Below are 15384 nucleotides of genomic sequence, written 5' to 3' on the forward strand. Positions count from 1 at the left end.
AGTACAGGTCGCAATTTTGAAGATATTTCCATGAAATTTGGTACATATTATTTTTTCGGCTCAAGGACCAAGCCTATTGAAACTGGCTGAAATCGGTCCATTATTTCACCTAACCCCCATACAAATGTCCCCTCGAAATTGGACTTTATCGGTCATAAATCTTTAATTTATCTACATATCTCCACAAATTCCGCTCCAAATAAGTTTTATATATACAAAATTCATTTCACCAAATTTTGTTACGATCGGTCCATAATTAGTCATAGCTCCCATATAGACCCGCTTCCGAAAATCACTTTAACGTGCATAAATCGCTTAAAAATGTTGGTATACACACAAAATTCAACATAGTTAACTTTAATATAGACATAAATCACACGACCTAATTTCATGGTGATCGGTCCATAATTGGTCATAGCCCCCGTATAAGGTCCACTTCCGAAAATCACTCAAAAATATAAATTATTGAAATTGTAAAAGAAAAATGTTTTTGCACTTTTACTTAGTGTAGGGTATTATATGGTTTTTAACTAAAGATGTAAATCAAAACTAACATATGCCACAAAAAACCCGATTATGCCAAAGTATTATATGATTTTTGTTCGAGATTCCTCGTCTAGAATCTCAGCCTTAGTGCTTCCAGGTAACAATAGTTCTTCGCCTTACTTTACTGCATTTTTCGCCAATTTTAAAAGCCAGATTTAAGATAAGAAGAAAATGACACTGTACCAATATCTACTGCTTCCAAATCAGCAGAAAGCTGAACCAGTTCCTTTTAAAGATCACCATTTAGTGAAACTAATACCCAGGCCTAAGAAGTGTGTGTCTCGCTTGAGCACAGATACGTCAAAACCATACGTGTTTAAACCATTAAAGTCTGTTGTCAAAAACCAAATTCATAAGAAAGTACTGTCGTGTATTTGGTTCTATGGTTCAAACGTAATAGTTTCATGATTTATGAAAGTCGACATCAATGCAATATAAAGTTGCTAAATAATTATGATTAACTAGTGTAAAAGCCAGTCCATGGCAGGAAGACTTTGCGATGGCTGGCCGAGCCTAAAAAATCATGGTCCCTTAATATTTGAAGCAATATTAGTGTCATAAAACTTGCGGCAGCTTCAGAAAGCTCTAAAGAAGAAGAAAATATAGATAAAAGTGCTTAGGAAATTACATACATCAAGTGATAGACCCTTTTCATATAATGATAACGGTCTTTATTCCCGAAAAACCAGTTCTATTAATAAGGTATATTAATAAGGCCTGTGCAACTCTACAACAATATAAAAACAAAAAGAAAAACAGGAATTTTGTTTGTGTAAAACTATACTGTGCTTGTCAAAAACAGTATACATTTCAAGGCGAATTCACAATAAAGTGGTGTCGATAGCACAGCTAATCACTTGTTTTCAATAAAGTTTGTTATTGCGAATACCACAACAAATCCAAAAGCAACAAAAACAAACGGCAGACTTTGACAGCTACAGCCAACATAAACTACATTTTTCACAAGCACAGTATGTAAACACAAAGGAGCAAAATACGATCAGCTGATTAGTTGCACAGACCCTAAAATGTTTGAAAAAGAATGGGAATTTATGTAATGCTAAATAGTAATGTCCTTTCTTTGATTTCATGTTTCAATTTATGCCTCTTTGGAATGCAGAAAGAAGTCATTTAGTTACTTTATCTATCACTGGTAATCTAGCGAGAAGTTAATTGTCACTTTAGTGTCTCTAAGTAATCTAGACTGTAGTCAATGTGATCTTTATTTGCATTGCACTTTAGAAAGTAGGTTTTATACAACAGAAGTAATCTATTGAGGAGTCATGTGTGAAAAAAGAATTTGTCACGATTTTAGTAATACAATTTTTTCTAGCTACAATTAAATTCTCAGATTCGTGAACTATTGGGAGTGAATTCACTCTTTCAAAACTTTTCCCAAAACAAATTATAACAAAAGCCCCTTCCAAACCATAATAAAAGATAACTTACAAAAAAACTGATTTTTTTGGCAACATTTCCAGCAATAAATAAATTAAATTTTAAGCTCACTTGTAAACTAACATACACACGAGTACAAGTACCCTGCACTTGTTTAAAATTGAGTGCAATTTAAAGCACTCAAGATAATTATTATGCCCTCTTAGTTTTGACTTATTTCTAATTATTGTCGTTTTTTTTTCATCTACCCTTTTTTGCAATTTAGCCCTTTTTTCGGCTGTTGAACATGGACATTTAGATAAGGCTCGCACCATTTTAGAGTCAACAGATGTGGATGTAAATAGGTAAGTGTGACAGCAGTAAGAGGGAATGTTTATTGATTTATTTAAATTGAAATTAATTATTTCCTTTTCTCCTTTTTTATAGCATTAATACTGATGGGCTATCGGCCTTGGATGTGGCCGTTTTGAGTAATAATCGTTCAATGACAAAAATGTTATTGCAACATGGTGCTTTGGAAGGATCACAGTGTAAGTACAGAAAAAAAACTTGTTAAATTTTAAATTAATAAGGAGCCGACAAAACCAACAAATTTACGTATTCCTTAATTCGATGGTCACATGTTAGAACCTCATAACTGACAATTATTTTGCAACATGAGATAATGATTCTAGGGACGGATGGTGATCCTTATCTGGAAAAAGAAATTATCAGTCAGCATGTGATCTCGAATTGTATTCATTAAGATTTTTGGATGAGGTAACCTGGGTTGAATTATTATAAATTCTGTTGATTCAATCTAACTATTGTTTATTATTTGTCTACAAACTTACAAATTCAGTTCCATAAACTAACAAATTTTGCTTGTCTTTTTGCAAGAAACTAGAGCTATGGACTCTAGTTTCTTGTTGTAGTTTTCTACTTAAATATTTTATTAACCACATTAATTCTTTTCATCTGCTCTACAGTTTCCGTTGATAGCATTGGCACAAAATTGAATGGTTTATTGAAAGATGCTGAATTACGTATTAATGATTTAAGCGGTCTGGAGGGTACATGTCAACCTTCATTCTCATCACGACCCTCAATATCCAGCATTATTATTGGTAAGTAAATATCATATTGCCATAAAACATATTCATACATATGTACTCTCATAATAATAAAGAAAACCCCATAAACATATTTATTATTAACTACATACATTAAGTAAAATATAATGTAAAAACACTTAAACTTATATTGTTCTTAAAAGAAAACTGCATTTTCTCCCCATAACATAAAATTTTTGCTTAAAATTAAGGGGGCGTTCAATACCAAACACATACCAAGATAGTGTAATTGTGTGGGTTTTTGAGAAAAGTCAAACAATTTTAAAAACATTATTCTTAATTGAATTCACATTACCCTACTTCCAAGTCTCCCAATCTGTTAAGAACATACACTCAAATGACTAACGACAGCATACAGACAGAAGAGTGTTTGTACATATGTTTGAAAATGCCAATTGAATGAAATGAACTTTACAATTATTGCTTTATTATTGGGGATGTCCACAATTCAGAAGAATTTAAAATGTATTATGTACTAAAAATTAGCATTGACTTTCTTCTAAATACTTTAAAGCAGGGGTTAAAGTCGTTTAGAATATCTTAATTTGAGACAGTGGAGGTAAAAGGTCAATTGTCAGAGTTGAGTTTGAACCACTTACAACCAATTCCAATAAGCATTTGTAAATGTTCAGTTTGCTAAGTAGATTACATTCAGAGGTTGAATCCAACGTGGGATGACTATAATTTTCATATTTTCTTATGTTTGAACCCACCTAATTATATTGAAAGGTTACTTGTTCAATGGTTCATTACTACAGCCTTGAAAATACTCAAAGTATAATAAATTTATCAGTATTTATATTTTTGTCATGGAATTTGGGTTATAAAAACCAAACATTTTCTTTTCTTCACTATATTTACATGACTTAGTGAAGATATTTACTCTAACATTTCAATAATCTTAAACAAATATGATTCGAAATTGGCCCCTAATACGTCTTCCGAATTTGTATAGCATGATATTACAATGAGGCAGATTATGTTCACAGATCTTGGGTCTGTGAAGGTAATTTGTAAAGACAAAACCTGTCCTTTGTTATGATCCAATAATGCTGTTTTCCAATATTCCAAACAATGATTCCATTAAACAAAAATTAAGTGAAAAATCGAGCTCCGCGAACAGCGAACGAATCGTTGGAGCCATGTTTCCACCACCTTGCCATACATATTACCCAGAACGTTGACAAAATAAGGCTTGATATTGTTTCTATATTCCTGTTCCATTGTTGGAATTAATCAAAAACTTCCAATTGCAATTCTTTAGATTATTCCCGTTTCCGTTCATTGAATATAACTCATGTCAAGGCCATCTAATTTCGGCCAAAAATAGTCTTCCAAAATGACCCGACAACGAACCCAACATGACAATGATTTGCCACCACTATCCCAAACGAATTGGTAGGATCGAATAGAGTTCAACCATGTCCCTCTTACGTTATTGGCTTAAACCGAATATTTTACTCAACTCCATAGAAAGATGTCAAGGCCATCTAATTCCGGACAAAAATTGTCTTTCAAAATCACTGGACAACGAACGCCACATGACCATGATTTGCCACCACTATTTCAAACGAATTGGTCGAAGGAATAGTATTCCATCATGGTCCTCTTACATTGTTGGCTTAAACCAAATATTTTACTTAACTCCGTGAAAAGAAATACAACGGCAATAAAGCGCATGAACGAGGTAGTCATTCGATTGAACCATTTCTCCAGATTACACGATTACCGAACTCCGCCTATAATACCATCCAATTCTAGCCAAAACAACGAGGTAATGAGGTAGTCATTCGATTGAATTATTTCTCCAGATTCCACGATTACCATAACATCATCCAATCTCAATTCACCGACATGAAATCCCCAAGTCATTATCCGAGAAGTCCGATTTCTTAATGACAAGTATTAAACAAGTGAGGCTGCCGCTATACTCTAATGTCTTGGTTAATGTCAACATATCTACTGTTGCCAAATTTAAGGTTTCTTTTCGGAAACAAAAATCATTCCATATACCGATTATCCTGAAATTTGAAGTTGGTTCTTGATTATACTGTCTGCTTGATGATCCTCTGTTAAAGGATCAGCTGGTGGGTGTTGGTGTGTTAGGTCTTTTGAGTGATAGGTGAAGTTTCGAAGTCGTTCTTCCTGGACTCACAGCACCAAACTTTGGTATGCTCGAAAATGTCTACACTGACAGATTGATAGTTAAAACCAGTGAGCTAATTCCCGCATTCGTAATCGAAATAAATTTCCAATGCTTCTTAGCATAGATGACAACTAGATAGGTAACATAGAGGCAAAAACCTCTGTTGTCAAAAATCTAATTCATGAGAATGTATTGTCAAGTGTGAAAAGAAAGTAATTTTGTTTTCATTGACATTTTCCAACCTCCCGTTCTATGTATTTATTCTATACTGCATAGCTCTCAAGTAAAAACTCGCTTGTTAATGAATACCATCAATACAAGCATCAATACATTTTATGGATATCGAATACAAGAATCCCAAAACCACACAAAAAATCGCAAGTTCGAATAGGAATTCGTTCGTTTACGTATGCAAAACTTAGTCCTCAGTAGTGATTCATTATGATTCAATTTTCAATTCATACATGTAATTAACCGCACAAATCTGCAACACCAACCCACAATTATGGCAAATGGTGTCAAGAACTCCAACTCCTCCCAAAACAACATTGAATCTACGTAAATACCAGCATAACACATTATTGTTCGCTCAGAATTACGTTTGCTCATCTAAGAACACTTTATTGTTACATACATACACATAGAACGTCGCATCATCTTTATCAATTTTGTAATAATTTGTTTGCTTTGTTATTTTCTTTTACAGGCAATACTGGCTCCTCCGTAACAGGTTGTACCGGCAATGAGGTTGACAAACAAATTGGCATATGGGAACGACGTGTCAAAGGTTTGCGTCGTCTACTATTGGGCTGGGATCAAGCAAGACCCCCAGATGCGCCAGCATCGGTTATTGTTGATGTAACGGGTGATAATTCAATACAAGTGCAAATGCTTGAACCATTTGAAGGAGCAATTGGTACTAAATTCAAAGGTAAATAAACTTGAAAACAATTAAATGGAAAACCCCTACACACATATGTATTTATACTGGCTCAATACAATGAGACATTGATTGTTGGAGTACAATACAAGTACTATGCAATAAGTATTGTTACATTATCATTGCATTGCATTGAATTGTGTTTTCAAAACCCTATTGAATCAAATGTAAATGCATTGTGTCACTCTTACACCTTTACAAACTCGTAGTTTCAAACAACTGTGTCCGGGACTTGCCCAGACTCTGGATAATTAATGTTTGTTAAAATTCTCCATCAGTATTTTATAAACTAGACAATGTACATGCTTAATCAAACATTCGTTTATTTTGCTGTCCTTTGGCAAATAGAACAGGACCAATATTTAGGAACGAGAAAAAATCAAAGAATCATTAATTTTCACACACAATAAAAGTCCTTCTATGGAATTTCTATTTGATTTCTTTTCCAGGAAATCACAAACAACAAATTATGTAATTTAGAAATATATGTATGAGCTTACATGCAATTGTGTTCTTAATGTCGATTTTTTCTTAGAACTTAGTGGTAAATTATTTGCAGTTGAACAATAAATATGTAGTAGAAATATTTTTACTGCGAACTGTTTGTGACTGTTTGTTTATTCTCATGTGAACTCAGTGTTTAAAAAGTATTAAATTATTTTAGGATAACTAAAGATGTGTGCTTTTGATAGATGATGTCAATAGTGTCAACGTATGCATATTTTCAAATGTCGAAAGTAACTAGGTCACAACACTTCCACACACTTTTAAAAACCAAAGCGTTCATTAAAATAAATAGACATATGAAAAACGCGTTGTATGGATATCTTAGGTATCTAGTTAGTATAATCCGTGGTCGTTATTATAAGACGTAGTCGATAGTATAAGACGTGGTCGTTAGTATAAGACGCGAACGTTAGTATAAGATGTAGTCCTTAGTATAAGACGTGGTCGTTAGTAATAGACGTAGTCGTTAGTATTAGACGTGGTCGTTAGTATAAGACGCGGTCATTAGTATAATACGTAGTCCTAAGTATAAGACATGGTCGTTAGTATAATACGTGGTCGTTAGTATAAGTCGTGGTCGTTACTATAAGACGTGGTCGTTAGTATAAGACGTGGTCGTTAGTATAAGACGTAGTCGTTAGTATAAGACGTAGTCCTTAGTACAAGATGTAGTCCTTAGTATAAGACGTGTTAGTTAGTATAAGACGTAGTCATTAGTATAAGATATAGTCCTTAGTATAAGATGTAGACGTGGTCCTTAGTATAAGATGTAGACGTGGTCCTTAGTATAAGATGTAGACGTGGTCCTTAGTATAAGATGTAGACGTGGTCCTTAGTATAAGACGTAGTCATTAGTATAAGACGTAGTCCTTAGTATAAGATGTAGACGTGGTCCTTAGTATAAGACGTAGTCATTAGTATAAGACGTAGTCCTTAGTATAAGATGTAGTCATTAGTATAAGACGTAGTCATTAGTATAAGACGTAGTCCTTAGTATAAGATGTAGACGTGGTCCTTAGTATAAGACGTAGTCATTAGTATAAGACGTAGTCCTTAGTATAAGATGTAGTCCTTAGTATAAGACGTGATCGTTAGTATAAGATGTGGTCGTTAGTATAAGACGCAGTCCTTAGTATAAGATGTAGTCCTTAGTATAAGACGTGTTCGTTAGTATAAGACGTGGTCCTTAGTATAAGACGTGGTCATTAATATAAGAATTGGGCGTTAGTATAATACATGGTCGTTAGTATAAGACGTGGTCGTTAGTATAAGTCTTGTTCGTTAGCATGGGACGTGGTCGTTAGAAAAAGACGTGGTCGTTAGTATAAGTCGTGGTCGTTAGAATAAGACTTGGTCGTTAGCATAAGCCGTGGTCGTTAGTATCAGTCGTGGTCGTTAGTATAAGATGCGGTCGTTAGTATAACACGTAGCCGTTAGAATAAGCCGTGGTCGTTAGTATAAGTCGAGGTCCTTAGCATGGGACGTGGTCGTTAGAATAAGACGTGGTCGTTAGCATAAGCCGTGGTCGTTAGTATAAGCCGTGGTCGTTAGAATGAGATGTAGTCGTTAGTAAAAGACGTGGTCGTTAGTATAAGACATGGTCGTTAGTATAAGACGTGATCGTTAATGGTCGAGAATTTTGTACGAATTTGATTTCTATAAATATATCAGCATCGGGTATCCGTTTCTCTAGTTGGTTCAACCCCTATAGAGATCCCGCATAGGGATGTCTGAAAGTGTGCTGGAAGACTACATAAAGGTTATGCGGTATTTACTGACAGATTATTTCAAGTGCCTATATATTGCAGACAGATACTTCAAGATCTTTTAGACAATCGGATGTATGTAGTGTATTTTAAGCAGAGATACCGACAATTATTCGGATATAGATAGAATATATCGGTGGTTGTATACCAGATAATATATTCTGCTTCATTAGGGGAATAATAGCAGATAATATTAGTGGTACTTTCGAGTTTTATGGTTGGGAAAAATTTTCTAGTAGAAATCAACTAACTAATCACGTTAACAAATTAGTTTAAATTTAGCTGAGTGTCTGAAAACTATCTAATTTGACTGATTATTTAACTCTACATTTGAGTAGTATAATAGTACTTTTTGAATGTGGTTCAACTCACATATCAAATTGTATTAAAACTTGTTCTTTAAATTGTCTGACAATATCTAAAGATTGAAATTATTATTCTGTGTTGCAGTTTGTGGTTTAAAACTAAAAACGATTCCTTATTTCATAAAAGATACAGTCGACCAGTTTTCATTATATTACTTTAATTTGTTTTCATTGTAATTCAACAGATAGTTTAAATAAACTCAGTTTAGCTTGTCAGTTAAATTACACTTAAAATGTTTGATGTTTAAACAAACAAATTATTATGTTTCCTAGTAATAAAATTTGTTTGGAAATTTTAGTAGGTAAAACCATTTAAAGGAAAAGTAAACAATCAAACATGTTTCTCACAAGATATGAAAACAAATAACAATTGTTTTACCTACAAATTTAAAGCAGGTACTTTAAAAAAAAATCTCAAAATAAGGGATGTAAGTTAGAGTTTAGGTATTGTGAATTTAGTTGCTTTGAAATCACAGCTATATTGAGTACTAAACGGCAAGTGGTGTTTAGTAGTAATTTCCTTATTTTATCAAAATAGCAAGTAAAAATATTATAGAACTGCTTTGAAAATCCAACAAAAAGTATGAAATTATCAATAACATTACATTAATTTAAAACTCACGTTTCTTCAAACATTTATCATATAGTCTGTGAACTAAAAATTAAATAAATCACGGTATAATTATTTCTCTTCCAGTGCAATGGTCAACTCGTGCAGACTTCGGTAATATTGTTGGTGAACGTGAGCTCATGGATTGGCGCAGCTTTCATGGTACTATGGGTACTCAGTGTCATATAGCTGGTCTAACACAGGGCAGGCGATATTTTTTGCGTGCAGCCTGTGGCAATGTTAAGGGTTGGGGTCCATATAAAACTTCCGTGCCAGCCAGTATAGTACCATCAAGTATGTAGTTACTAAGACATTTTTATAAAAACAGAACATTTTATAAAGTATTTTATGTTTCTAGGTTGGCGTGATCTAAATAATCGTGAAGATCGTTATCTAGGACGTCAACGCATGTTGGACAATTTATTTACCGCAGTGCGTTTGGCACGACCAGCCGATGTGTCTGAGTTAACTTTGGACACCAATAGTCAGCAGAGAAGAAATCCCAAAAAGAAGACAACGATTAAGCAATTATTTTCAGTAGCTTCCAAATTTCAAAAACATCTAAGAAGGTAAATAGGTTTTTTCAAAATTTTATTCCTATTGAATCTTTTGTAATAATTTGTTATATTATAGGGGCATTTATTTGGCCAGTATTGTGTACTGTGAGGATAAGGTTTTGGTGACTAGTGAAGATTTTCTGCCCGTCATCGAAATTGATGAATCGTATCCCAGTTCTCTTAATAGTGACTATCACTGGCTAATGAAGGTAAGTCAGCCTTTGTGAGCTTTCAAAAATGTATGAAACTTATGGAATCTCCTTCATCTCCTTTAGGTGGCCTGCACTTGGGATGATGTGAAATCTCTGCGCACCGACATGGAACGCAATCTCACTTCTGCAAATCATTTTCGCACCAAACTTCTGTCAGCTGTTTGTCAAATGCAATCCGCCTTGGGTTTCAATGATCTCGGCCAGTTGTATTACAAGCCTTTAAGAGATGCTCATGGCACCATCGTCTTAACCTGCATACAAGCCGTTAAAAGTCAAAAAGTTGTGTCCATATTAAACTCCCGCTGGTTACCCGTCAATAAATTGCAAAAGAAAATTGGTGCTATACATGAGGAGTATAACATAAACGAGGTCTTAATAACCTCCATAGCCGATCAAATGCAATATCACCAAACAGCTTTGCAACGTTTAACGCCCGGTTTATATTTGGGTTATTTGAAAATGCAATGTTCAATGGATCAAATACAGGTGGTGGTGCCCGCCAAGACACCCAATGTCTTGCCTCACTACAAAGTCAGAGATAATAGTCACATAACTGCCGAGGAATGGCAGGTGCTGAAGAAGGGCTCAGAAGACAGATCGAACGATGGACATAGAAGTGCTAGTCCTTTAAGGCTAACATTAAATTTCAATACCAACTCAGAAGCTACTACCGAGGTACAAAGATTGTTTTTGTATGACTTGACCACAGCCACCCACAAGCTGTTTAAGTACATGAATATCAAACCCGAAGAGGCATCAACCCACCGTTTATATGACGTGGAAGTGATAGAGCATAGTAAAGAGATAAGCTTTCTTATTATTTGTCCCTCTGTGCAGTTAAGTTGTGCTGTGCCGGGACAATCTGAGCTGTTGCTGCAACGCGAAGATTTGGCTAGCTTAAGTATTCAGTCCTTTGAAATGATACACTTAAGCACCTACCAACCGGGCATAATACAAAAATATGCCAGACTTTCGTGTATTTTGGAACTGGATACCGCTTTGGCTAATCACTCACAAAGAGAGGCCTTCTCCACCTCAGAACTACAGACAGCTAAAGAACGCCTTGCCAAATTGCATGAATTGACTTCCAGTTTAAATGCCGTTTGGAAAGCAGTACGCTGGCTAATGGATGTTATAGCATTTGCTAGAGATAAAAATGCTCCACCTTCCGCCGCCATGAGAGAGATATTAGATTTTGGTCAACAGGTTGATGAGAATACTCAATTGTTACAGCCTCCCATTAGGGATATGAAATTTACCAAATCTGGTTCTGGTAGAGGTAGTTGGCCTGGGCCAGGAGCTTCCACGTCTGGCAATATACATATGGGACCTGAACACTCCAAGTCCGAGCAAAATCTAGGCATGAAAGCGATCACTCCTACTTCAGGGACACACAAGCAAATGCAACAAAATCAAATGCAATCTGCACAAACTAACGCAGCTACACCGGTTACTCCTAATTACTTGCAAGTCAACAACGATTTTATGACTTCCGATATGTCTTTGCGCAAAAATTCAGGAGATTCGGGTACCTCACACTATACCACTCAGAGTTTTAATTCCGCCAATGATTCCGTCGTAACAAGTACCAGTGATTTTGGTCAAATTTTCAACATGCCACCATCACGTTCAGACGATACACTAAGTGAAGCGGCCAAGCAACAAAATCAAAAAGCACAAATTCTACAAAGAAAACGTACAAGTTCAAACATAACACCCACTTCAACGCCAGTAACTCCTTTAATAACTGTGCATTCCTCCTCGGTGCCTTACTTGGGCAGAGATTCTCAATCAGGGGGTTCATGTCAATCGCTAAAAGTTAATTACAATGGAGAGTATGAGAGTAAACAAATCAAAACGGCCGAAAAGGTCAAGTCAGCATCTAGTGTTAATCTAAGAGACAATGGTCTCTACTTGAAGACCACCCTAACCACCATACAAACGGAAATGAAAAAAACAAACTGCACTAGTTTAGATGAAAATCTTGCACCCTCCTCCTCAACGTCAACGAAAAATCTACAGAGACAAAGCAGTCAAGAGGAATATACCGCCACTAGTTGTCCCAGCTTAGCCACTGATACATCGGAAGCAATTAATACTCCCTCCGGTATCATACAAGTCTATACCGCCTACAATACCGGCTTGGCAACAGGCACTAGTCTTAAGCTGCATGTTACCGCCAAGACAACCGCACGTGAAATTATTAATTTGGTGGTGAAACAATTGAACATGGCTGCTGTGCTCAAAGGCAGCAATGGCCCCATTTATACCACCGATATGATGGATAATTTCTGTTTAGTGGCGGTAATTGGTGCTCGGGAACGTTGTTTGCGTGATGATTTTAAACCCCTATTATTGCAAAATCCCTGGAAAAAGGGTCGTTTGTATGTAAGACAAAAACATGAGCTGTTGGCTGCTATAGAACATTCAAATCGCAAATCTCATTTGATTTAAGTTGTGAGGCTTTGATAACGTTGATTATGTGATGAAGGTTTGTGTTATAAATTGAATTACAGTCCATAGAAATAATTTTTTTTTTGTAATTTTTTGAAGAGTAGATAAAATACTGGCTATAACTTGCTTAGCCTTGGTTAACATTATTCAGAATACAGGGGTAAAAAGTAAATTTGAAATAAATTAGGGCAAATATATGTCATAAAATAATTCATTGAATTCATGACCTCGTATGTACTATCTGAGAGAAGCTGTTAGTTTCATTTGTAAATCTTTTAACAACCAACCAAGTCTATGTCACTTTATATTTCATAAATTTGAATACTAAAAGTTTCGAAGGACCAAGAGTTAGTATACAAAAAATACTTAATGTTTATTAGACAAAAACTACTATTCTAAATGCAACAGCTCTCTGCTGCTATCCTATCTAAGAGAGGTTTTAACTACAAAAATACTAATAAGTACATTTTTGATTCGTATTTTCGCTTCGTAGGACCAAATGATCCACGCAAGACTTATTTTTAAAACATTTTTAAAGTTTTTTTTAGCTGCACTGTTATTTGAAGTCTTAAAACCAAAGATGTTTGTCTATTCTTAATGAGGAGCCATTGAATACATTTTTACTCCTCGAAGGACCAAATGTTACTTGATAAAGTAACTCACAAACTTGCGTTATCCAGCTGCTATAGGATATTTCATTTGAGATACTTGAAAGTTTAGTGATTCGTAGGTTTATATAAACTATGCAATCGTCCATGCGGAAATTCCGGGAGTTGAAAAACTAAAATTTCCCCAGCCAAAATCTAAACTTTTTAATATCAAAACGGAAAAAAGAAAAAGCTAAAAGAAAATTGTATTTATTTCCAAATTGTTGAGCTGTATCATAAGATTTTTTCTATTTACTACATACTTCTTATTAAAATAATGTTAAACTTCGAAGGACCAAATGCCACTTCATAAAAAATAATATGTGACTCTGTGACAATGATCCAAGTTATATCAGAACAAAAACTATTTTATAAACATTTTTAAAATGTTTCTCAGCTTTAATAGGATTTGAAGTATTTTAAACCAATATTAAGAATATAAAAGGAATCAAGTCTACAGCCAATTTATACTTGAAATTATAAGGTGTCGGTTCATATAAAATAAGTTTCCATGATCGTGATTAACATGTTCGATATGCTTTGATCATCTCTCCAATTGATGCTAATAAACTAAACTAAATTGTGCAATAAAGAGAATGAGCGCTTCAATGACCGGAAAGATTTGTAATTTAAAATATTCCAGTAAATATTTTACGAGAAATTTGTGTCTATTTTTAAAATGCCCTTAAGGAGCTAAAAGTTGACAAATTATCAATGAGTTTTAAACAAATTTGTTAAAAAAATATTATAAATTAATGTTAATCTAATGTAGTGACAATTTTATTGGTTTGGGCAGATTGTCTAAAAGAGGCCCTTACTTCTGGGTCATTAACTAACTATAACCGAATGATATACATATGAGCAATGAAAAATTTATATTCAAAACTTAAAGATCTTGACTACAAAATATTTAGTGTCTTTATATAAAACAATCTCTGAGAAAATAACTAGTTAAATCAATAATTAACCTTACAAGAAAATAAATATTACCATATTTTAGGTTTCATACTCTATAGAAAATGAATCAATAAACACATAAACAAACACATTCCTTTCGAAGGACCATTATTCATGTAAAAATAAAAACAAACCTTCTAAAACAGTTGTCAATGATTTCCAAACAAATTAAATTAAAATTTTGTCATACAATTATTTAAAAATTACGGGTAGACTAAACAAACTACAAAATTTATAAAATATTAAAAAGTTTTCAATAAAAATTACAAAAAAAAACAGATAAAAACAAATTAAAAGGAAAGAAAAATCCTCAAAAAGAAAAGCTTTATATTTAAAAAAAAAAGTCCAACTTCTAAATATGACCATAGATTTTTGTAAACTTTTAGTTTTGACAAGAAAATAAAAATACAATTGTTATTTATTTATAAAAATTTTAAATTGAAAAATCAACAGAATTTAAGTAATTTTTATTATTGACCAATTCCAGAATTTAGACTGAGTTTTATTGGAATTTACTATGTATTAGACAAGAAGCAAAATAAAAACTAAAAACATTTAAGTTTTCAATAATTGTAAAATGTATTACACCAATTACTATATACACTTGAATGTTATTAAATAATACTAATAAATAGTTATTATCGTTATTATAATTGATAAAATATTTTTTCTAAATGTGTTTTGTATTTCTTTTTTTTTGAAAACAAACAAAATTATAGTATATAGAGATTTTAGCACTCCAAACAAAATTTTTTTTGTGTCCACTAGATGTCCTATGATGTATTTTTATTTTACATAAAAAATATACAATACAATATATATTAAATACAATACATACATATAAATAAATAAATGTTTATGTATTATTAGTGTTAATTATAATATAAATAGACTATAGAAATTTCAAATTAATTTTTAATATTTTGTGTATTTTTTAGTTTCTTTAAGAAAGTGTAATTTTTTTTCTAAAGAAAAAAATCAAGAAATTTTGCAATTATTTTTTATAATTTTTATTTTATTATTATAGCAATAAAAAGAAATATAATTTTATTTGATATTAAACACAATTTGTTTTAATTTTATTTAATTTTTTTTATCCTAAAACAAAAATCATAATTTAGAACAAACACGTTAATTCTTATGACAAATGTAATGAAAGAGTAAGTC

The 15384-nt window shown here is 33.3% G+C and overlaps 1 protein-coding gene across 2 annotated transcripts in view; it reads left to right on the forward strand.

The window, feature by feature from the left end:
• Positions 1 to 14232, forward strand: part of LOC135963459 (uncharacterized) — a 53393-nt gene extending 39161 nt beyond the window's left edge. The window contains exons 4-11 of one of the 2 annotated variants that reach the window (XM_065515306.1): positions 2210 to 2288; positions 2371 to 2474; positions 2913 to 3050; positions 5909 to 6133; positions 9478 to 9684; positions 9749 to 9959; positions 10024 to 10156; positions 10223 to 13532. In XM_065515306.1, coding sequence (XP_065371378.1) covers positions 2210 to 2288; positions 2371 to 2474; positions 2913 to 3050; positions 5909 to 6133; positions 9478 to 9684; positions 9749 to 9959; positions 10024 to 10156; positions 10223 to 12613 — 3488 coding nt within the window. In that variant the 3' untranslated portion in view covers positions 12614 to 13532. Of the gene's footprint in view, positions 1 to 2209; positions 2289 to 2370; positions 2475 to 2912; positions 3051 to 5908; positions 6134 to 9477; positions 9685 to 9748; positions 9960 to 10023; positions 10157 to 10222 lie in introns of both variants that reach the window. The other variant, XM_065515305.1, reaches the window with a different exon arrangement.
• Positions 14233 to 15384: the final 1152 nt, after the last annotated feature.

Source organism: Calliphora vicina, chromosome 1, assembly GCF_958450345.1.
Source record: "Calliphora vicina chromosome 1, idCalVici1.1, whole genome shotgun sequence".
NCBI lineage: Eukaryota > Metazoa > Arthropoda > Insecta > Diptera > Calliphoridae > Calliphora > Calliphora vicina.